This window comes from Oncorhynchus gorbuscha, linkage group LG21 (genome assembly GCF_021184085.1).
Source record: "Oncorhynchus gorbuscha isolate QuinsamMale2020 ecotype Even-year linkage group LG21, OgorEven_v1.0, whole genome shotgun sequence".
Lineage (NCBI taxonomy): Eukaryota > Metazoa > Chordata > Actinopteri > Salmoniformes > Salmonidae > Oncorhynchus > Oncorhynchus gorbuscha.
The window spans coordinates 15,927,271-15,951,864 of NC_060193.1; the positions used below are offsets into that span (position 1 = coordinate 15,927,271).

Below are 24,594 nucleotides of genomic sequence, written 5' to 3' on the forward strand. Positions count from 1 at the left end.
TGTACTGTACCCTACTCTATTGCACTGTACCCTAATCTACTGAACTGTTCCCTGCTCTATTGCACTGTCCTCTGCTTTACTGTACCGTATTCTATCGTACTGTGCTCAACTGTACTGTACCCTACTCTATTGCACTGTACCCTAATCTACTGAACTGGTCCCTACTCTATTGTGCTGTAATCTAGTGAACTGGAACCTACTCTATTGCACTGTGCTCATCTGAATTGTACCCTACTCTATTGTACTGTACTCTACTGTACCCTACTCTACTGTACCCTACTATATTGTACTGTGCTCTACTGAACTATACCCTACCCTATTGCACTGTCCTCTCCTTTACTGTACCTTACTCTATTGTACTGTGCTCTACTGAACTATACCCTACTCTATTGTACTGTACCCTACTCTATTGTACTGTACCCTACTCTATTCTACTGTGCTCTACTGAACTATACCCTACTCTATTGTACTGTATCCTACTCTATTGTACTGTACCTTACTCTATTGTACTGTACCCTACTCTACTATACCCTACTCTATTGTACTGTACCTTACTCTATTGTACTGTACCCTACTCTATTGTACTGTACCCTACTCTACTGTACCCTACTCTATTGTACTGTGCTCTACTGAACTATACCCTACTCTTTTGCACTGTCCTCTCCTTTACTGTACCTTACTCTATTGTACTTTGCTCTACTTTACTATACCCTACTCTATTGTACTGTACCCTACTCTATTGTACTGTACCCTACTCTATTGTACTGTACCCTACTCTACTGAACTGTACCCTACTCTATTGTACTGTGCTCTACCCCAACTCTACCCTATTCTAGTGTACTGTACTGTACCCTACTCTATTGTACTGTAATCTAGTGAACTGGTCCCTACTCTATTGTACTATAATCTAGTGAACTGGAACCTACTCTATCGCACTGTGCTCATCTGAATTGTACCCTACTCTACTGTACCCTACTCTATTGTACTGTGCTCAACTGTACTGTACCCTACTCTATTGCACTGTACCCTAATCTACTGAAATGTACCCTACTCTATTGTACTGTACTCTACTGTACTGTACCCTACTCTATTGTAATCTACTGTACTGTACCTTACTCTACTGTACTCTACTGTACTGTACCCTACTCTATTGTACTGTACAGAACTGTACCCTAATCTATTGTACTGTACTCCACTGTACCCTACTCTATTTTACTGTGCTCTTCTGAACTGTACTCTACTGTACTCTAATTGAATGTTTTGCACTGTGCTCTACTGAACTGTACCCTACTCTATTGTACTGTAATCTAGGGAACTGGAACCTACTCTATCGCACTGTGCTCATCTGAATTGTACCCTACTCTATTGTACTGTACCCTACTCTATTGTACTGTGCTCCACTGTACTGCACTCTACTGAACTGTACCCTACTCTATTGCACTGTGCTCATCTGAATTGTACCCTACTCTATTGTACTGTACTCTACTTTACTGTACCCTACACTACTGTACCCTACTATATTGTACTGTGCACTACTGAACAATACCCTACCCTATTGCACTGTCCTCTCCTTTACTGTACCTTACTCTATTGTACTGTGCTCTACTGAACTATGCCCTACTCTATTGTACTGTACCCTACTCTATTGTACTGTACCATACTCTATTGCACTGTACCCTACTCTATTGTACTGTGCTCTACTGAACTATACTCTACTCTATTGCACTGTGCTCTCCTTTACTGTACCTTACTCTATTGTACTATGCTCTACTGTACTATACCCTACTCTATTGCACTGTCCTCTCCTTTACTGTACCTTACTCTATTGTACTGTGCTCTACTGAACTATACCCTACTCTATTGTACTGTACCCTTCTCTATTGTACTGTACTCTACTGAACTGTACCCTACCCTATTGTACTGTGCTCTACTGAACTATACCCTACTCTATTGTACTGTGCTCTACTGTACTTTACCCTACTCTATTGTACTGAACTCCACAGAACTGTACCCTAATCTATTGTACTGTACTCTGCTGATATATACCCTACTATTTTGTACTGTGCTCTCCTGTACTGTACCCTACTCTATTGTAGTGTGCTATACTTAACTCTACCCTATTCTAGTGTACTCTACTGTACTGTACCTTACTCTATTGTACTGTGCTCTACTGTACTATACCCTACTCTATTGCACTGTCCTCTCCTTTACTGTACCTTACTCTATTGTACTGTGCTCTACTGAACTATACTCTACTCTATTGCTCTGTGCTCTGCTCTACTGTGCCCTACTCGTATGTACTATGCTCTACTGAATTGTACCCTACTCTACTGAACTGTACCCTACTCTATTGTACTGTGCTCCACTGTACTGTACCCTACTCTATTGTACTGTGCTCAACTGAATTGTACCCTACTCTATTGCACTGTGCTCTTCTGAACTGTGCACTACTGTACTCTAATTGAATGTTTTGCACTGTGCTCTGCTGAACTGGACCCTACTCTATTGTACTGTACGCTACTGAACTGTACCCTACTCTATTGTACTGTACTCTACTGAACTGTACCCTACTCTATTGTACTGTGCTCTACTGAACTGTACCCTACTCTATTGTACTGTACGCTACTGAACTGTACCCTACTCTATTGTACTGTACTCTACTGAACTGTACCCTACTCTATTGTACTGTACTCTACTGAACTGTACCTTACTCTATTGTACTGTACCCTACTCTATTGTACTACTGAACTGTACCCTACTCTGTATTGTACTGAACTCTATTGTACTGTACTCTACTGAACTGTACTCTATTGTACTCTACTGAACTGTTCCCTACTCTATTGTACTGTACTCTACTGAACTGTACCCTACTCTATTGTACTGTACTCTACTGAACTGTACCCTACTCTATTGTACTGTACTCTACTGAACTGTACCCTACTCTACTGTACTGAACTCTTCCCTACTCTATTGTACTGTACTGTACCTACTCTATTGTACTGTACTCTACTGAACTGTACCCTACTCTATTGTACTGTACTGAACTGTACCCTACTCTATTGTGCTAACTGTACCCTATTCTAGTGTACTGTACTGTACTGAACTATTGTACTGTGCTCTACTACTATACCCTACTCTACTGTACTCTACTGAACTGTACCCTACTCTATTGTACTGTACTCTACTGAACTGTACCCTACTCTATTGTACTGTACTCTACTGAACTGTACCCTACTCTATTGTACTGTACTCTACTGTACCCTACTCTATTTTACTGTGCTCTTCTGAACTGTACTCTACTGTACTCTAATTGAATGTTTTGCACTGTGCTCTACTGAACTGTACCCTACTCTATTGTACTGTAATCTAGGGAACTGGAACCTACTCTATCGCACTGTGCTCATCTGAATTGTACCCTACTCTATTGTACTGTACCCTACTCTATTGTACTGTGCTCCACTGTACTGCACTCTACTGAACTGTACCCTACTCTATTGCACTGTGCTCATCTGAATTGTACCCTACTCTATTGTACTGTACTCTACTTTACTGTACCCTACACTACTGTACCCTACTATATTGTACTGTGCACTACTGAACAATACCCTACCCTATTGCACTGTCCTCTCCTTTACTGTACCTTACTCTATTGTACTGTGCTCTACTGAACTATGCCCTACTCTATTGTACTGTACCCTACTCTATTGTACTGTACCATACTCTATTGCACTGTACCCTACTCTATTGTACTGTGCTCTACTGAACTATACTCTACTCTATTGCACTGTGCTCTCCTTTACTGTACCTTACTCTATTGTACTATGCTCTACTGTACTATACCCTTCTCTATTGTACTGTACTCTACTGAACTGTACCCTACCCTATTGTACTGTGCTCTACTGAACTATACCCTACTCTATTGTACTGTGCTCTACTGTACTTTACCCTACTCTATTGTACTGAACTCCACAGAACTGTACCCTAATCTATTGTACTGTACTCTGCTGATATATACCCTACTATTTTGTACTGTGCTCTCCTGTACTGTACCCTACTCTATTGTAGTGTGCTATACTTAACTCTACCCTATTCTAGTGTACTCTACTGTACTGTACCTTACTCTATTGTACTGTGCTCTACTGTACTATACCCTACTCTATTGCACTGTCCTCTCCTTTACTGTACCTTACTCTATTGTACTGTGCTCTACTGAACTATACTCTACTCTATTGCACTGTGCTCTGCTCTACTGTGCCCTACTCGTATGTACTATGCTCTACTGAATTGTACCCTACTCTACTGAACTGTACCCTACTCTATTGTACTGTGCTCCACTGTACTGTACCCTACTCTATTGTACTGTGCTCAACTGAATTGTACCCTACTCTATTGCACTGTGCTCTTCTGAACTGTGCACTACTGTACTCTAATTGAATGTTTTGCACTGTGCTCTGCTGAACTGGACCCTACTCTATTGTACTGTACGCTACTGAACTGTACCCTACTCTATTGTACTGTACTCTACTGAACTGTACCCTACTCTATTGTACTGTGCTCTACTGAACTGTACCCTACTCTATTGTACTGTACGCTACTGAACTGTACCCTACTCTATTGTACTGTACTCTACTGAACTGTACCCTACTCTATTGTACTGTACTCTACTGAACTGTACCTTACTCTATTGTACTGTACGCTACTGAACTGTACTGTACTCTACTGAACCCTACTGTACTCTACTGAACTGTGTACTCTATTGTACTCTACTGAACTGTACCCTACTGTCTACTGAACTGTACCCTACTCTACTGAACTCTACGCTACTGAACTGTACCCTACTCTATTGTACCCTACTGAACTACCCTACTGTACTGTACTCTACTGAACTGTACCCTACTCTATTGTACTGTACTCTACTGAACTGTACCCTACTCTATTGTACTGTACTCTACTGAACTGTACCCTACTCTATTGTACTGTACTCTACTGAACTGTACCCTACTCTATTGTACTGTACTCTACTGAACTGTACCCTACTCTATTGTACTGTCCTCTACTGAACTGTACCCTACTCTATTGTACTGTACTCTACTGAACTGTACCCTAATCTATTGTACTGTACTCTACTGAACTGTACCCTACTGTATTGTCTACTGTACTGTACCCTACTACTGTAACTGTACCCTACTCTATTGTACTGTACTCTACTGAACTGTACCCTACTCTATTGTACTGTACTCTACTGAACTGTACCCTACTCTATTGTACTGTCCTCTACTGAACTGTACCCTACTCTATTGTACTGTACTCTACTGAACTGTACCCTAATCTATTGTACTGTACTCTACTGAACTGTACCCTACTGTATTGTACCCTACTGTATTGTACCCTACTGTACTGTACTCTACTGAACTCTTCCCTACTCTATTGCACTGTACTCTACTGAACTCTTCCCTACTCTATTGCACTATGCTCATCTGAACTGTAGAGCCAAACCCTGTGTTCCCTGAAGAGACAGTTACTCTGACGTGTTCAGTAGAGTCTGACAGTATCTGGAGCTATAAGTGGTACAAAGACAGGAATGATCATGTAGAGAGAAAGAGAAGAGGAGAGAGAAGATCCAGACCCACATCATCATCCATTAGTGATGATGTCTCTGTTACTGTGAATAGTGAGTCTTTTAGTTGTTGTTGCTGTTGTTGTTATCTTACTATTCAAACCTATTGAAATACCAACAGATTATCAGCCGTCGACATCACTGACTTCAGACAAAGAGGACGTATTCACAGGAGACAGAGTGACACTGAGCTGTACTGTAGAGTCTCCTGGATGGAAGATTTACTGGTACAGACATAGACCAGACTCTACACCAGTAACCACAACCTCTGGATACTCCTACACACTCAGCTGGGTCAGGGTCTCTGATGGAGGACAGTACTGGTGCAGAGCTGGGAGAGGAGACCCAGTCTACTACACTCTGTACAGTGACCCAGTCCAGATAAACATTACTGGTGAGTCTAAAACAGTTTTATGATAAAGGGCTGTTATTGTGGATAGAAAGTAATCTTGGGTATAATATTTTGTCTGCTCATTGTATCACAACAATTATAGCTATTTTGAAGCTATATTCATGAGTTGACCTATTGATAAATAAATACATTTCAAATTGTGCAACTGTTTATTCAGTTGTCTGTGTTGTGTCTGTGCAGAGAGGCCTGTTGCTGTTCTGACCCTCCAACCTAACTGGACCCAGATATTCATTAGAGAGACTGTTACTATGAGATGTGACATACAGGGAGGAGGAGACTCTGACTGGAACTACAGATGGTATAATAATAGTCAGTTAGTGATCACCTTTAACACAAAGCCTGAGTACAGAATCAGTCCTGTCTACTGGTCTAACAGTGGTTCATATACCTGTGAGGGTGTAAAGGGAGACAAGTTCTCCAAGACCAGTGATGCTGTACAACTGACTGTGTCTGGTAAGTCTATCTAATCATGTATATAATAAATTGGGTTCACTAGAATACTTTCTAAGACTGAAAGGTTGAAACCTGTCCTCTATCAAATCACAGATCAACCTCAACCTGTCCTGAGTATCTCTCCTCAGTGGCTGAACCCTGGAGACTCGGTGACTCTGAGCTGTGAAGTTGACAAGACGTCTACAGGCTGGAGGTTCTCCTGGTACAGGACTGTTCCCTACAGAGCTGGGTTACCCTCCCTATCAGACAAGTCTTACTCTCTACAGCCCCTATCTGACAATGTGACTAGTGAAGACTCCTACACTCTGATCCCTGCTGGTCCTACTCACACAGGAGGATATGTGTGTCGAGCTGGGAGAGGAGACCCAGTCTATGACACACTCTACAGTGAACCTCAGTTTCTCTGGTCAGGAGGTAACTAACTGCATTGAAACGGTATTGAATTATATTTAAGTCACCCTCATGTGTCTATATAACTATAGGTTTGACTGTCTCTCTTTGTTTCAGATCTGCAGCCTTCAGCGTCTCTTACAGTAAATCCCAACACAACTCAACACTTTACATCAAAGTCTCTCTCACTGACCTGTGAGCTGAAGGGGAACTCTACTGGATGGAGACTGAAGAGATACAGAGAGAGAAGAGTGAAGTCAGGGTGTGTCTCTACCTGGAGATCAATAACAAAATCCACCTGCACCATCAGATCATTGACAACATGGTACAGTGGAGTGTTCTGGTGTGAGTCTGGATCAGGAGAGTACAGTAATGCTGTCAACATCACAGTAAATGGTACATCTATTGTACAACATTCACTAATCTTTCATAAATACATGTGTAATAATATATTCAATTCTGTAACTGAATGACTGCATCTCATAAATACAAGCTCATAAGATGTTGATGTATTGTGAGTGATGACTCCAGATTGACAGTATTATTTATATTATGTTACACAGATGGTGATGTGATCCTGGAGAGTCCTGTCCATCCTGTGACTGAAGGAGACTCTGTGACTCTGACCTGTACATTTAGACATCAGGGAACAAATCCTAAACTCAATACTGATTTCTACAAAGATGGAACACTCATCAAGAATGAGACCACAGGAGAGATGACCATCCCTACAGTATCCAAGTCAGATGAAGGATTCTATAAGTGTAAATCTGGTGAAGGAGAATCACCAGAGAGCTGGGTGACAGTGAGAGGTGACAAAATGTGTATGATCACAACGAAGTTACCTTTTTATTATCTGTGTTAAAAACATGTGATTTAAGTATTAATGTTAAAATAGTTTTGGATTTACACTTCCCTAGAAAATATGATCTGTCAACTAAACTGTCAAAAGACGGGCCAGCCTACTTTATTTTCATGCTTTATACCATAAACCTATATATCATCTCTGTCTGTCCTGTTCTCTCACCAGTCTCTCCAGTTTCAGATCCATACAGGAATTGAACTACTTTATTTATTTTACAGAGTCTGATGGTGTTGTTCTGTTTCTCTCCAGTCGTAGCTCCTGGATCCTCTACATCAGTCCTAGTAGGAGTGGTTGTGGGTCTGCTTTTTGCTGGTGTTCTACTGGTCATTCTCCTGGTCTTGCTGGTGAGATATCAAAACAGAAAAGGTGAGACTTTTGAAATGTATCATTTAATATTATTATGTTTAGGATAAAAATGTCTAAATAAAAAGTAAAATAGTTGGAGAAGGTTCAGTACATAACACGATGTGTTTGTCATTACAGGTTCCTGTTTCAACAGAATATTCCGGTGAGTACACCTGTCTCTCAAGCATATTGATACATACAATATAACATCTTCTTTGTCTTCTTATGCTGAGTGTCTCTCTCCCTGTAGGCCCACTCAGCCTCAGAGCACCAACCATGACCCCCAACAGGACCAAGGATCTACCCAGGGTCAGACTCCTGATACTGTTTATACATGTCTACATGATCAGTCTCTCAGCCCAGACCTCTACCACTCCTCTCTATAACCTCATACACTGACTCATCTACATGCACTTTGTATAACAACCAGCTTTTGGGACAAAATCATTTACATTTCGGTCAATTCAGAAAGTAAACCAAATTCATTATTCTTCCTGAATTGACTGGAATTTAAATGGAATTGATCCCATTGATCCCAATTGATCCCTAGTCAATCTTAGGTTAACCAACCTAAAAATCTAAACAAAATATCTCTCTTCTTTGATCAACGGGTGACGCTAACATCTACGACACGATCAATTCCTCAGACAACAATGATAATGGTAGTGTAATGTAATGTTTTCAGTATGAATGTGTAGTAGTCTGCTGCTCTTCATTTAATATGACATGTAGAGTTTGACTAAGTGGAGGTGTTTCTGTATTATGTCTCAGATGTTGCTGGTGCTTCTGCTGCTGGACCAAGTCATATGACTTACGCCCAGATTCAACTGAAAAAGTTGGACAAGAAAAAGAAAGGTGACCCTCAACTGTGACAAATGTAGCAGTGTATCCCAGAGGGAAAAATAATCTAATGTAATGGTACTGAAAAGAGTTGTGTGAGAAAATGGCGCTGTGATTTGAGAACTGAAATACTGATGGTTGTTGTTGCTGCCTATCCTTATATATTCAGCAATAATTGGCTGTTCTGTAATTATTATTTTTTCATGGCAATTTACTACAAAACTGTAATCTACATTTCATGTAGATGTGTATACATAAATATATATTTACAAAATCTCTGCTCTTCCTTCTCCTCAGAAAAGAGAAATGATCCTAAAGACTATCCAGTCTACTCTGAGGTGAAGACAGGGAAAGCCACTGGTAAGACCCATTCTACAGGTTGGTAGTCATTAAAACCTTAGTTCATCATTTCTGAGTTTGGGATGAAGAGGCAGAATGTGCAATAATCTAAGTCCTTCATTTGTTGACTGGAAATGTCCATTGTCAGCAGCAGCAAGACCTGTTGATGTGACTTATGTTGAGGTTGACCTCCAAAAGAAGATCAAAACCAAGAAGAAGAGAGGTAAGACTGAACATCCCTCCTTCCAAATTCCACTTATCAGAACCTCACACCTCTTTGACCCCATAGTGGATAAATGTATAAATTATTCTGTATATAACTGTATATTATTCTGTTTATTATTCTAGATATTCATCTGTATATAACTTCATATTACTCTGTATGTCACTGTATATTATTCCATATATAACTGTATATTATTCCATATATAACTGTATAGAACTGTATATTACTCTGTATATTATTCCATATATATAACTCTATATTACTCTGTATGTAACTGTATATTATTCCCAATATAACTGTATATTACTCTGTATATTATTCCATATATAACTGTATATTACTCTGTATGTAACTGTATATTATTCCATATATAACTGTATATTACTCTGTATGTAACTGTATATTATTCCATATATAACTCTATATTACTCTGTATGTAACTGTATATTATTCCATATATAACTCTATATTACTCTGTATGTAACTGTATATTATTCCATATATAACTCTATATTACTCTGTATGTAACTGTATATTATTCCATATATAACTCTATATTACTCTGTATGTAACTGTATATTATTCCATATATAACTCTATATTACTCTGTATGTAACTGTATATTATTCCATATATAACTCTATATTACTCTGTATGTAACTGTATATTATTCCATATATAACTCTATATTACTCTGTATGTAACTGTATATTATTCCATATATAACTCTATATTACTCTGTATGTAACTGTATATTATTCCATATATAACTCTATATTACTCTGTATGTAACTGTATATTATTCCATATAGAACTGTATAGAACTGTATATTATTCTGTATATAACTGTATATTAGTCTGTTTTTGACTATATTATTCCGTAAATAAGTGTACACTATTCCTTATATTATTCCATATATAACTGTATATAATTCCATATAGAACTGTATAGAACTGTATATTATTCTGTATATAACTGTATATTAGTCTGTATATGATTATATTATTCCATAAATAACTGTACACTATTCCTTATATTATTCTGTATATAACTGTTATATTATTCTGATGTGTTATCCTCAACCCTACAGAAAAAGCAACCCCACCTGAGCCAGAATCTGTCTATTCTCTAGTGAAGCCATACACAGCCCCCGGTAAGATTAAATCAACAATCTATTAAACGGGTATGAAACTATATGTAAGTATGTCCTAACAAACTGGTGAGAAATGTTTCTGATCATGTTACCTTTTTATCATCAGTGTGATGAACTATGGGTTCTAGTGTTGATGTTAACATACGTTTGGATTTGCACTCTCAAAGCAAATATTATTTTGCAATTTGTTGACTGGAAATGTCCATTGTCATCAGCAGCTGGACCTGTTGATGTGACCTATGCTGAGGTTGATCTCCAAAAGAAGAACAAAGCCAAGAAGAAGAGAGGTAAGTCTGGACATCCCTCCCTCCATATTCCCCCTATCAGAACCTCGTAACTCTTTGACCCCATATTGAAAAGCTGGATATTATTCTGTATATTATTATGTATCTAACAGTTATATTATTCTGTATATTATTCTGTATCTAACGGTTATATTATTCTGTATATTATTATGTATCTAACGGTTATATTATTCTGTATATTATTCTGTATCTAACGGTTATATTATTCTGTATATTATTATGTATCTAACGGTTATATTATTCTGTATATTATTATGTATCTAACGGTTATATTATTCTGTATATTAATATAATAATAATAATAATAATAATAATAGTAATAATAATATATAATAATAATAATAATAATAAATAATAATAATAATAATAATAATAATATATGCCATTTAGCAGACGCTTTTATCCAAAGCGACTTACAGTCATGTGTGCATACATTCTACGTATGGGTGGATCTTCAATACCAGACAAAAACATTTCCTTACCCTTCAAACCCTTACACTGCTAGCTCCAGCCCCCTCTAACCAACATGGGCATGTTACAGTTTTACAATAAGGGCATGTTACGGTTTTACAATAAGGGCATGTTACTGTATTACAATAAGGGCATGTTACTGTATTACAATAAGGGCATGTTACTGTATTACAATAAGACATGTTACTGTATTACAATAAGACATGTTACTGTATTACAATAAGGGCATGTTACTGTATTACAATAAGACATGTTACTGTATTACAATAAGACATGTTACTGTATTACAATAAGGGCATGTTAAGGTATTACAATAAGACATGTTACTGTATTATAATAAGGGCATGTTAAGGTATTACAATAAGGGCATGTTACTGTATTACAATAAGGCACAGGCATGTTACTGTATTACAATAAGACATGGGCATGTTACTGTATTACAGTAAGACATGTTACGGTATTACAATAAGGGCATGTTACTGTATTACAGTAAGACGTGGGCATGTTACTGTATTACAATAAGACACAGGCATGTTACGGTATTACAGTAAGGCACAGGCATGTTACGGTATTACAATAAGACATGGGCATGTTACTGTATTACAATAAGACATGGGCATGTTACTGTATTACAATAAGACATGGGCATGTTACGGTATTACAATAAGACATGGGCATGTTACTGTATTACAATAAGACATGGGCATGTTACTGTATTACAATAAGGCACAGGCATGTTACGGTATTACAATAAGGGCATGTTACTGTATTACAGTAAGACATGTGCATGGTACTGTATTACAGTAAGACACAGGCTCAGAATATTATTCTGTATCTAACGGTTATATTATTCTGTATATAATTCTGTATATAACTGTTATGTTATTCTGTATATAATTCTTATATTGTTCTACATGTGTAAGCAATAAGTCCGGATGGGCCTCTTCTTAAGCACAATGCAACGCGGAGTGCCTCGATACAGCCGTTAGCCGTGGTATATTGGCCATATACCACAAACCCCCGAGGTGCCTTATTGCTATTATAAACTGCTTACCAACGGAGTTTGAGCAGTAAATATACATGTTTTGTCATACCCGTGGTATAATGTCTGATATATACCACGGATTTCAGCCAATCAGCATTCTGTATGTAACTGTTATATTATTATGTCCATAACTGCTATATTATTCTGTATATTATTCTGTATATATCTGTGTATTATTCTATACAGTGTTCTGTATATAACTGATATATATATTCTTACATTTACATTTACATTTAAGTTATTTAGCAGACGCTCTTATCCAGAGCGACTTACAAATTGGTGCATTCACCTTATGACATCCAGTGGAACAGCCACTTTACAATAGTGCATCTAAATATTTTAAGGGGGGGGGGGGTGAGAAGGATTACTTTATCCTATCCTAGGTATTCCTTAAAGAGGTGGGGTTTCAGGTGTCTCCGGAAGGTGGTGATTGACTCCGCTGTCCTGGCGTCGTGAGGGAGTTTGTTCCACCATTGGGGAGCCAGAGCAGCGAACAGTTTTGACTGGGCTGAGCGGGAACTGTACTTCCTCAGTGGTAGGGAGGCGACCAGGCCAGAGGTGGATGAACGCAGTGCCCTTGTTTGGGTGTAGGGCCTGATCAGAGCCTGGAGGTACTGAGATGCCGTTCCCCTCACAGCTCCGTAGGCAAGCACCATGGTCTTGTAGCGGATGCGAGCTTCAACTGGAAGCCAGTGGAGAGAGTGGAGGAGCGGGGTGACGTGAGAGAACTTGGGAAGGTTGAACACTAGACGGGCTGCGGCGTTCTGGATGAGTTGTAGGGGTTTAATGGCACAGGCAGGGAGCCCAGCCAACAGCGAGTTGCAATAATCCAGACGGGAGATGACAAGTGCCTGGATTAGGACCTGCGCCGCTTCCTGTGTGAGGCAGGGTCATACTCTGCGGATTCTGCATATTATTATGTATATATCTGTATATTATTCTGCATATTATTCTGTATATATCTGTATATTATTCTGCATATTATTCTGTATATATCTGTATATTATTCTGCATATTATTCTGTATATTATTATGCATATTATTTTGTATATTATTCTGTATATAAGTGTATATATTTCTATATATTACGCTGTATATATCATTGTAATATTTGGCATATTATTGTGTATATATCTGTATATTATTCTATATATAAGTGTATATTATTCTGTATATAAGTGTATATATTTCTATATATTACTCTGTGTATATCATTGTAATATTCTGCATATTATTATGTATATATCTCTATATTATTCTGTATATAAGTGCATATTATTCTGTATATAACCCTGTCCTCTATAGAAAGAGCAACCCCACCAGAGGCAGATTCAGTCTATTCTCGATTGAAGCCACGCTAATGCCCCGGTAAGACTAATAGCCATATGGTATTGATACTAAAATGATATAAATCTGGAACTAATTTTCTAATATCAAATTCTAATGTATCTATTTAAAGTACAGTGGGGCAAAAAAGTATTTAGTCAGCCACCAATTGTGCAAGTTCTCCCACTTAAAAAGATGAGAGAGGCCTGTAATTTTCATCATAGGTACACTTCAACTATGACAGACAAAATGAGAAAAAAATGTCCAGAAAATCACATTGTAGGATTTTTTTATTTTTTTATTTCCAAACTATGGTGGAAAATAAGTATTTGGTCAATAACAAAAGTTTATCTCAATACTTTGTTATATACCCTTTGTTGGCAATGACAGAGGTCAAACGTTTTCTGTAAGTCTTCACAAGGTTTTCACACACTGTTGCTGGTATTTTGGCCCATTCCTCCATGCAGATCTCCTCTAGAGCAGTGATGTTTTGGGGCTGTTGCTGGGCAACACGGACTTTCAACTCCCTCCAAAGATTTTCTATGGGGTTGAGATCTGGAGACTGGCTAGACCACTCCAGGACCTTGAAATGCTTCTTACGAAGCCACTCCTTCGTTGCCCGGGCGGTGTGTTTGGGATCATTGTCATGCTGAAAGACCCAGCCACGTTTCATCTTCAATGCCCTTGCTGATGGAAGGAGGTTTTCACTCAAAATCTCACGATACATGGCCCCATTCATTCTTTCCTTTACACGGATCAGTCGTCCTGGTCCCTTTGCAGAAAAACAGCCCCATGGCATGATGTTTCCACCCCCATGCTTCACAGAAGGTATGGTGTTCTTTGGATGCAACTCAGAATTCTTTGTCCTCCAAACACGACGAGTTGAGTTTTTACCAAAAAGTTATATTTTGGTTTCATCTGACCATATGACATTCTCCCAATCTTCTTCTGGATCATCCAAATGCTCTCTAGCAAACTTCAGACGGGCCTGGACATGTACTGGCTTCAGCAGGGGGACACGTCTGGCACTGCAGGATTTGAGTCCCTGGTGGCGTAGTGTGTTACTGATGGTAGGCTTTGTTACTTTGGTCCCAGCTCTCTGCAGGTCATTCACTAGGTCCCCTTGTGTGGTTCTGGGATTTTTGCTCAACGTTCTTGTGATCATTTTGACCAAACAGGGTGAGATCTTGCGTGGAGCCCCAGATCGAGGGAGATTATCAGTGGTCTTGTATGTCTTCCATTTCCTAATAATTGCTCCCACAGTTGATTTATTCAAACCAAGCTGCTTACCTATTGCAGATTCAGTCTTCTCAGCCTAGTTCAGGTCTACAATTTTGTTTCTGGTGTCCTTTGACAGCTCTTTGGTCTTGGCCATAGTGGAGTTTGGAGTGTGACTATTTGAGGTTATGGACAGGTGTCTTTTATACTGATAACAAGTTCAAACAGGTGCTATTAATACAGGTAACGAGTGGAGGACAGAAGAGCCTCTTAAAGAAGAAGTTACAGGTCTGTGAGAGCTAGAAATCTTGCTTGTTTGTAGGTGACCAAATACTTATTTTCCACCATCATTTGCAAATAAATTCATTAAAAATCCTACAATGTGATTTTCTGGATTTCTTTTCTCATTTTGTCTGTCATAGTTGAAGTGTACCTATGATGAAAATTACAGGCCTCTCTCATCATTTTAAGTGGGAGAACTTGCACAATTGGTGGCTGACTAAATACTTTTTTGCCCCACTGTATGTCTCTATGTATTATTCTTAGGGGATTGTTTTACTTCATGCAGGTCCTTGAGGGAGATGGAGGGATACATAACTTTGTGTGGTGATATGTTTCAGGTCCTTGAGGGAGATGGAGGGATACATAACTTTGTGTGGTGACATGTTACAGGTCCTTGTGGGAGATGGAGGGATAAATAACTTTGTGTGGTGATATGTTACAGGTCCTTGAGGGAGATGGAGGGATAAATAACTTTGTGTGGTGATATGTTACAGGTCCTTGAGGGAGATGGAGGGATAAATAACTTTGTGTGGTGATATGTTGCAGGTCCTTGAGGGAGATGGAGGGATAAATAACTTTGTGTGGTGATATGTTACAGGTCCTTGAGGGAGATGGAGGGATAAATAACTTTGTGTGGTGATATGTTACAGGTCCTTGAGGGAGATGGAGGGATAAATAACTTTGTGTGGTGATATGTTACAGGTCCTTGAGGGAGATGGAGGGATAAATAACTTTGTGTGGTGATATGTTACAGGTCCTTGAGGGAGATGGAGGGATAAATAACTTTGTGTGGTGATATGTTAGAGGTCCTTGTGGGAGATGGAGGGACACTTCATCAGAGGAGGAGCGGGATAAACCTGGGAATATGGATTATGCACACACACACACACGCAAGTGCACCCACGCGCAAGCGCACCCACGCAAGCGCCCTCACACATACACATAAGGATTTATATGTATATATAACAACATATATATTTGATTTAATATTGGTTTTTGTGTATAACTGCAACAGCTTTTTAAACAATGACATGGTGTTGTGGATATTATCTGCAGCTACAGTAATTGTATAAAAAAAGATTAACTATACATTTTGAGAATAATGAAACTGGAAGGGATGATAGATGATCAGGGAAGCAGATCTGATGACACCGAGGTCTGAGGAAGCATTGACGGTCTGATGATCCTATGAACAGAGGGAGCCGCTCAGAGTAGAAAGACAGTCAGGGTCCGTAGCCTCAGCAGCGCACCATGCTGGTGATGCTTAGCTTAGCTGGCTAGCCACTCCTCTCCACTAACTCTATGTAGCACCCACTTGGGTGATGCTATTATGCTGCCACAAAGATGCTGGAAGAATAACATTAGCAGTTAGAGTATCTTATCCATTAGTCCCAGCCATCTCCTCATGCAGTCCTCTCACTTCTTCTGCTTCTCTCCAGTGTTGTGACATTCTAGTCCATTCACATACACATAGTCTCCAAGCTAGCTTGTTAGATAGCAATTGAGCCAAAACTGGCAAATTCGAACTTTAAAATCATTATTGATGACCAATTAATTATGGATTCTAAATTACCAATCAAAAAACAAAAAGCTGATAGAAAAATGGCCAAACAAAAAAACTTAAAGGCCCAGTGCAGTCAAAAAATGTGATATCCTGTGTTGTGTGTATATACACTGAGTATACCAGACATTAGGAACTACTGCCTAATATTCAGTTTGCCCCTTCCCACTCAGTCCACTCCCAGACATTCATAGCATCATTCTTGTTTGACAAATTGCTCTTTGCTTAGAATTTTTTTTGTAAATGTTTTACCACAATCACAGTAAGATTCTTACTTGTTACCCAGAAATTATTTGATATCGAGATAAAAGTGGACCTTTAAAGACCACTAAATATGATTAAATGTACAAAACATTTATGAGAACGATCATCCATGGCTTCCATAGCGGCACCATCGTGGCTATTTTTATTTATTGTTTATGTTGTCAATGTCTGAAATGTATTATCTTTGATTCATTTTTCTGTCATCACATGATATAATAACATTTTTCTTTATGATTTTTACAGAATACTTTCAGTATTATACATGGTTTTTTTCTATTCAACTGTACTTTTTCAATATCTTTGCATTGCGCTTTTTTAATAAACTTAAGTTTTTCATCCACAAGATAGAATGAGTGGATGTTGTCATCATTGTCAACTCTTCCATACAACCTACTTTGTCCAGCCCTCCCTTCAGCCTAATCAAGTTATTGGGCTCGTCAACGTGTGAGTGAAAGGGTCAATCTGTGATTGGTACATCCATTTTGTGACTTTTAAATTAAAGACATGCTCTGGAAATTTGGAGACTACAAAGTACACTACATGACCAAAAGCATGTGGACACCTGAACATTGTTGAACATCTCATTCCATAATTATAGGCATTAATATGGACTTGGTCCCCCATTTGCTCCTCCACACTTCTGGGAAGGCTTTCCACTAGATGTTGGAACATTGCTGCCGGGACTTGTTTCCATTCAGCCACAAGAGCATTAGTGATGTCGAGCACTGATGTTGGCCGATTAGGCCTGGCTCACAGTCAGCGTTCTAATTCATCCCAAAGGTGTTTGATGGGGTTGAGGTCAGGGCTCTGTGCAGGCCAGTCAAGTTCTTACACACCGATCTTGACAAAACATTTCTGTATGGACCTCGCTTTGTGCACGGTGGCATTGTCATGCTGAAACAGGAGAGGGCCTTCCCCAAACTGTTGCCACAAAGTTGGAAGCACAGAATTGTCTAGAATGTTATTGTATGCTGTAGCGTTAAGATTTCCCTTCACTGGAACTAAAGGGCCTAGACCGAACCATGAAAAACAGCCCCAACCATTATTCCTCCTCCACCCAACTTTACAGTTGGCACTATGCATTGGGGCATAGTGCCATTTGGGGCATAGTGGCAACCCATTTCATGAAGCTCCAGATGAAAAGTTATTGTGCTGGCGTTGCTTCCAGAGGTAGTTTGGAACTCGGTAATGAGTGTTGCAACCGATGACACACGATTTTCATGCGCTTACGTGCTTCAGCACTCGGCGGTCCCGTTCTGTGAGGTTATGTGGCCTACCACTTCACGACTGAACCGTTGTTGCTCCTAGACGTTTCCACTTCACAATAACAGCACTTACAGTTGACCGGGGCAGTTTTAGCAGGGCAGAAATCTTTCTAAATGACTTGTTGGAAAGGTGGCATCCTATGATTGTGCCGCATTGAAAGTCACTGAGCTCTTCAGTAAGGCAATTCTACTGCCAATGTTTGGGTATGGTGATTGCATGGTTGTGTGCTTGATTTTATAGACCCGGGCGATTCCCTGATCCACCTCTACGCAGACGACACCATTCTGTATACTTCCGGCCCATCCTTGGACACTGTGCTATCTAACCTCCAAACGAGCTTCATTGCCATACAACACTCCTTCCGTGGCCTGCAACTGCTCTTAAACGCTAGTAAAACCAAATGCATGCTTTTCAACCCTTCGCTGCATGCAACCGCACGCCCGACTAGCATCACCACCCTGGATGGTTCTGACCTAGAATATGTGGACATCTATAAGTACCTAGGTGTCTGGCTAGACTGTAAATGTCATGTTTTGTCATATATTGTCATGTCTTGTCCTTGTGCTTCCTCTTCTATTCGTTTCCCCCTGCTGGTCTTATTAGGTTCTTTCCCTCTTTCTATCCCTCTCTCTCCCCCTCCCTCTCTCCCTCTCTCTCTCTCTCTCTCTCTATCGTTCCGTTCCTGCTCCCAGCTGTTCCTCATTCTCCTAACTACCTCATTTACTCTTTCACACCTGTTCCCTATTTTGCCCTCTGATTAGAGTCCCTATTTCTCCCTCTGTTTCTGCGTCTGTCCTTGCCGGATCCTTGTTTGATGTTTGCTGTGCTGTGTTCTTGTTCCGTCGTGTTTTTGCCTTCTTCAGATGCTGCGTGTGAGCAGGTGTCTATATCAGCTACGGCCTGCGCCTTCCCGAAGTGACCTGCAGTCTGTGGTCGCATCTCCTGTTGTTCCCCTCTTCTGACTAGAGGGTTTCAGTTTTCCTGTTTGGACTTCACCTGTGATAGTATCCAGGATAAACTCTGTTTCTGTTAAGTCGCTTTTGGGTCCTCATTCACCCGCATAACAGAAGGATCCGACCAAGAATGGACCCAGCGACTACGGATTCTCTCTACTCTGCTGTCGAGTTCCAGGGAGCGATGCTAGGCAGACACGAACAGGAATTGTCTGCTGCTCGACATGCCGTTGAGACCCTGGCTGCCCAAGTCTCCGGCCTCTCGGAGGAGATTCACAATCTCCGCCTCGATCCACCGGTTACCTCCTGGGCTTCCGGGTCTCCGGAGCCTAGAATTAATAACCCACCGTGCTACTCTGGGGAGCCTACTGAATGTCGCTCGTTCCTTACCCAGTGTGATATAGTGTTCTCTCTCCAGCCCCACACGTACTCCAGGGGTATTGCTCGGATCGCCTACGTCATATCACTCCTTACTGGACGGGCTCGGGAGTGGGGCACAGCTATCTGGGAGGCAAGGGCTGAGTGTACTAACGAGTATCAGAACTTTAAAGAGGAGATGATACGGGTTTTTGATCGTTCTGTTTTTGGGAAAGAAGCTTCCTGGTCCCTGTCTTCCCTATGTCAAGGTAATCGATCCATAACGGATTACTCTATAGAGTTTCGCACTCTTGCTGCCTCCAGTAACTGGAACGAGCAGGCGTTGCTCGCTCGTTTTCTGGAGGGACTCCACGCTAAGGTTAAGGATGAGATTCTCTCCCGGGAGGTTCCATCCAGCGTGGATTCTTTGATTGAACTCGCTATTCGCATTGAACGACGGGTAGATCTTCGTCACCGAGCTCATGGAAGAGAGCTCGCGTTAACTGTGTCCCCCTCTCCCGACACTACCATCTTTCCCCACTGACTCAGGTGTTGAGCCCATGCAGCTGGGAGGTATTCGCATCTCGACTAAGGAGAGGGAACGGAGAATCACCAACCGCCTCTGTCTCTATTGCGGTTCCGCTGGTCATTTTGTCATTTCATGTCCAGTTAAAGGCCAGAGCTCATCAGTAAGCGGAGGGCGACTGATAAGCGCTACTACTCTGTCCTCTCCGTCAAGTACCTGTACTACCTTGCCGGTCCATCTACGCTGGACCGGATCGGCAGCTTCCTGCAGTGCTTTAATAGACTCTGGGGCGGAGGGCTGTTTTATGGACGAAGCCTGGGCTCGGGAACATGACATTCCTCTCAGACAGTTAGGGGAGCCCACGGTCATGTTCGCCTTGGATGGTAGTCCTCTCCCCAGTATATTATGTGAAACACTACCTTTAACCCTCACAGTATCTGGTAACCATAGTGAGACCATTTATTTTTTGATTTTTTGTTCACCTTTTACACCTGTTGTTTTGGGTCATCCCTGGCTAGTGTGTCATAATCCTTCTTTTGATTGGTCTAGTAATTCTATCCTTTCCTGGAACGTTTCTTGTCATGTGAAATGTTTAATGTCTGCTATTCCTCCTGTTTCTTCTGCTCCCTCTTCACAGGAGGAACCTGGTGATTTGACAGGAGGGCCGGAGGAATATCATGATCTGCGCAATGTCTTCAGTCGGTCTAGAGCCACCTCCCTTCCTCCTCACCGGTCGTATGATTGTTGTACTGATCTCCTCAAGAAGCGTTTTGCATCCGCTCCTATCCTTGTTGCACCTGACGTCACTAAACAGTTCATTGTCGAGGTAGATGCGTCGGGGGTGGGTGTGGGAGCCATTCTGTCCCAGCGCTCCCATACTGACGATGGGGTCCACCCTTGCGCGTATTTTTCTCATCGCCTGTCGCCGTCGGAACGTAACTATGATGTGGCTAACCGCGAACTGCTCGCCATCCGTTTAGCCCTAGGCGAATGGCGACAGTGGTTGGAGGGGGCGACCGTTCCTTTTGTCGTTTGGACTGACCAAAAGAACCTTGAGTACATCCGTTCTGCCAAACGACTCAATGCGCGTCAAGCTCGTTGGGCGTTGTTTTTCGCTCGTTTCGAGTTCGTGATTTCTTATCGCCCGGGTACTAAGAACACCAAGCCTGATGCTTTATTCAGTCTCTTCAGTTCTTCTGTAGCGTCTACCGACCCCGAGGGGATTCTCCCTGAGGGGCGTGTTGTCGGGTTGAATGTCTGGGGAATTGAGAGACAGGTCAAGCAAGCACTCACTCACACTCCGTCGCCGCGCGCTTGTCCTAGTAACCTTCTTTTCGTTCCTGTCTCTACTCGTCTGGCTGTTCTTCAGTGGGCTCACTCTGCCAAGTTAGCTGGCCACCCCGGCGTTCGGGGTACGCTTGCTTCTATTCGCCAGCGGTTTTGGTGGCCTACTCAGGAGCGTGACACGCGCCGTTTCGTGGCTGCTTGTTCGGACTGCGTGCAGAATAAGTCCGGTAACTTTTTTTCTGCTTCTGCTCCTGGCCTTGCTGGGTCTCAGTCTGTCCCCAGCCACCGCATCTCTCCTGCCCTTGCTGTGTCTCAGTCTGTCCCCTGCCACCGCATCTCTCCTGGTCCTGCTCCTGCACTTGCTGTGTCTCAGTCTGTCCACAGCCACCGCCTCTCTCCTGTTCCTGGTCTTAGCCTTGCTGTGTCTCAGTCTGTCCCTAGTTGTTACTCTCCTGGCCTGTTTGGTCCTGATTGCTCTAACGCTTACAGTTCTCTACCCATGTCTCATTTTTATAAGAGTAATAGCCCTAGATTCCCTCTTCATCGTCTCCCGTTACGGTCCTGAGGAGAGGAGTTGGGTTCTTTCTCGGGACGTGCTGGACCGTTTGTTGATCAATGATTTCCTCCGTTGCTGCCAGGGTTCCTCCTCGAGTGCGCCAGGAGGCGCTCGGTGAGTGGGGGGGTACTGTCATGTTTTGTCATATATTGTCATGTCTTGTCCTTGTGCTTCCTCTTCTATTCGTTTCCCCCTGCTGGTCTTATTAGGTTCTTTCCCTCTTTCTATCCCTCTCTCTCCCCCTCCCTCTCTCCCTCTCTCTCTCTCTCTCTCTCTATCGTTCCGTTCCTGCTCCCAGCTGTTCCTCATTCTCCTAACTACCTCATTTACTCTTTCACACCTGTTCCCTATTTTGCCCTCTGATTAGAGTCCCTATTTCTCCCTCTGTTTCTGTGTCTGTCCTTGTCGGATCCTTGTTTGATGTTTGCTGTGCTGTGTTCTTGTTCCGTCGTGTTTTTGCCTTCTTCAGATGCTGCGTGTGAGCAGGTGTCTATATCAGCTACGGCCTGCGCCTTCCCGAAGCGACCTGCAGTCTGTGGTCGCATCTCCTGTTGTTCCCCTCTTCTGACTAGAGGGTTTCAGTTTTCCTGTTTGGACTTTACCTGTGATAGTATCCAGGATTATCGTTTTTCTTAAAGACTGGAATAAACTCTGTTTCTGTTAAGTCGCTTTTGGGTCCTCATTCACCCGCATAACAGTAAACTCTCCTTCCAGACTCATATCAAACATCTCCAATCTAAAATCAAATCTAGAGCTGGCTTTCTATTCCGCAACAAAGCCTCCTTCACTCACACCGCCAAACTTACCCTAGTAAAACAGACTATCCTACCAATCCTCGACTTCGGCGATGTCATCAAAAAAATAGCTTCCAACACTCTACTAAGCAAACTGGATGCAATTTATCACAGTGCCATCCGTTTTGTTACTACAGCACCTTATACCACCCACCACTGCGACCTGTATGCTCTAGTCGGTTGGTCTTCGCTACATATTCGTCGCCAGACCCACTGGCTCCAGGTCATCTGCAAGTCCATGCTAGGTAAAGCTCCGCCTTATCTCAGTTCACTGGTCACGATGGCAACACCCACCCGTAGCACGCGCTCCAGCAGGTGTATCTCACTGATCATCCCTAAAGCCAACACCTCATTTGGCCGCCTTTCGTTCCAGTTCTCTGCTGCCTGTGACTGGAACGAATTGCAAAAATCGCTGAAGTTGGAGACTTTTATCTCTCTCACCAACTTCAAACATCTGCTATCTGACCAGCTAACCGATCGCTGCAGCTGTACATAGCCTATCGGTAAATAGCCCACCCAATTTACCTACCTCATCCCCATACTGTTAATATTTATTTACTTTTCTGCTCTTTTGCACACCAATATCTCTACCTGTACATGACCATCTGATCATTTATCACTCCAGTGTTAATCTGGTGTGGCTGAAACAGTCAAATCCACTCATTTGAAGGGGTGTCCACATGCTTTTGTAAATATACTGTAGTGTATTATGTAGTATGAGCAGAAGTACTGTCTTAGCCTAATTAGTAAGGAAGTCTGGGGGTTTTCTGGAAGCTGTGCTGCACCATTTTCCCTTAATTTTCCCCACATGGGCAAGCCCCCTAGCAATTTGAGTTCAACCAATGAGCCTCAGCCCCTTGCCATATGAGTGACATCTAGCAAGAGGTACATCATGCACCCACAGCAGAGTGAGAGAGAGCAATCTGCACATACAGTGGGGCAAAAAAGTATTTAGTCAGCCACCAATTGTGCAAGTTCTCCTACTTAACAAGATGAGAGAGGCCTGTAATTTTCATCATAGGTACACTTAAACTATGACAGACAAAATGAGGGGGGAAAAAAATCCAGAAAATTACATTTGTAGGATTTTTATTTGCAAATTATGGTGGAAAATAAGTATTCGGTCAATAACAAAAGTTTATCTCAATACTTTGTTATATAACCTTTGTTGGCAATGACAGAGGTCAAACGTTTTCTGTAAGTCTTCACAAGGTTTTCACACACTGTTGCTGGTATTTTGGCCCATTCCTCCATGCAGATCTCCTCTAGAGCAGTGATGTTTTGGGGTTGTTGCTGGGCAACACAGACTTTCAACTCAGAGGCCACTCCTTCGTTGCCCAGGCGGTGTGTTTGGGATCATTGTCATGCTGAAAGACCCAGCCACGTTTCATCTTCAATGCCCTTGCTGATGGAAGGAGGTTTTCACTCAAAATCTCATGATACATGGCCCCATTCATTCTTTCATTTACACGGATCAGTCGTCCTGGTCCCTTTGCAGAAAAACAGCCCCAAAGCATGATGTTTCCACCCCCATGCTTCACAGTAGGTATGGTGTTCTTTGGATGCAACTCAGCATTCTTTGTCCTCCAAACACGACGAGTTGAATTTTTACAAAAATTTATATTTTGGTTTCATCTGACCATATGACATTCTCCCAATCTTCTTCTGGATCATCCAGAAGAGCCCCAGATCGAGGGAGATTATCAGTGGTCTTGTATGTCTTCCATTTCCTAATAATTGCT

General features: G+C 41.5%; 1 protein-coding gene across 1 annotated transcript in view; it reads left to right on the forward strand.

Moving 5' to 3' along the window:
- Positions 1-17,456, forward strand: part of LOC124008794 (obscurin-like) — a 77,103-nt gene extending 59,647 nt beyond the window's left edge. The window contains exons 7-21 of the mRNA XM_046320349.1: positions 5,739-6,011; positions 6,210-6,482; positions 6,576-6,896; positions 6,990-7,268; positions 7,436-7,696; positions 7,987-8,103; positions 8,221-8,245; positions 8,333-8,391; positions 8,854-8,937; positions 9,220-9,300; positions 9,410-9,484; positions 10,579-10,641; positions 10,857-10,928; positions 13,768-13,830; positions 16,043-17,456. Of these exons, the coding sequence (XP_046176305.1) occupies positions 5,739-6,011; positions 6,210-6,482; positions 6,576-6,896; positions 6,990-7,268; positions 7,436-7,696; positions 7,987-8,103; positions 8,221-8,245; positions 8,333-8,391; positions 8,854-8,937; positions 9,220-9,300; positions 9,410-9,484; positions 10,579-10,641; positions 10,857-10,928; positions 13,768-13,823 (2,039 nt within the window). The 3' untranslated portion in view covers positions 13,824-13,830; positions 16,043-17,456. The remainder of the gene's footprint in view (positions 1-5,738; positions 6,012-6,209; positions 6,483-6,575; positions 6,897-6,989; positions 7,269-7,435; positions 7,697-7,986; positions 8,104-8,220; positions 8,246-8,332; positions 8,392-8,853; positions 8,938-9,219; positions 9,301-9,409; positions 9,485-10,578; positions 10,642-10,856; positions 10,929-13,767; positions 13,831-16,042) is intronic.
- The last annotated feature ends 7,138 nt before the right edge of the window (positions 17,457-24,594 follow it).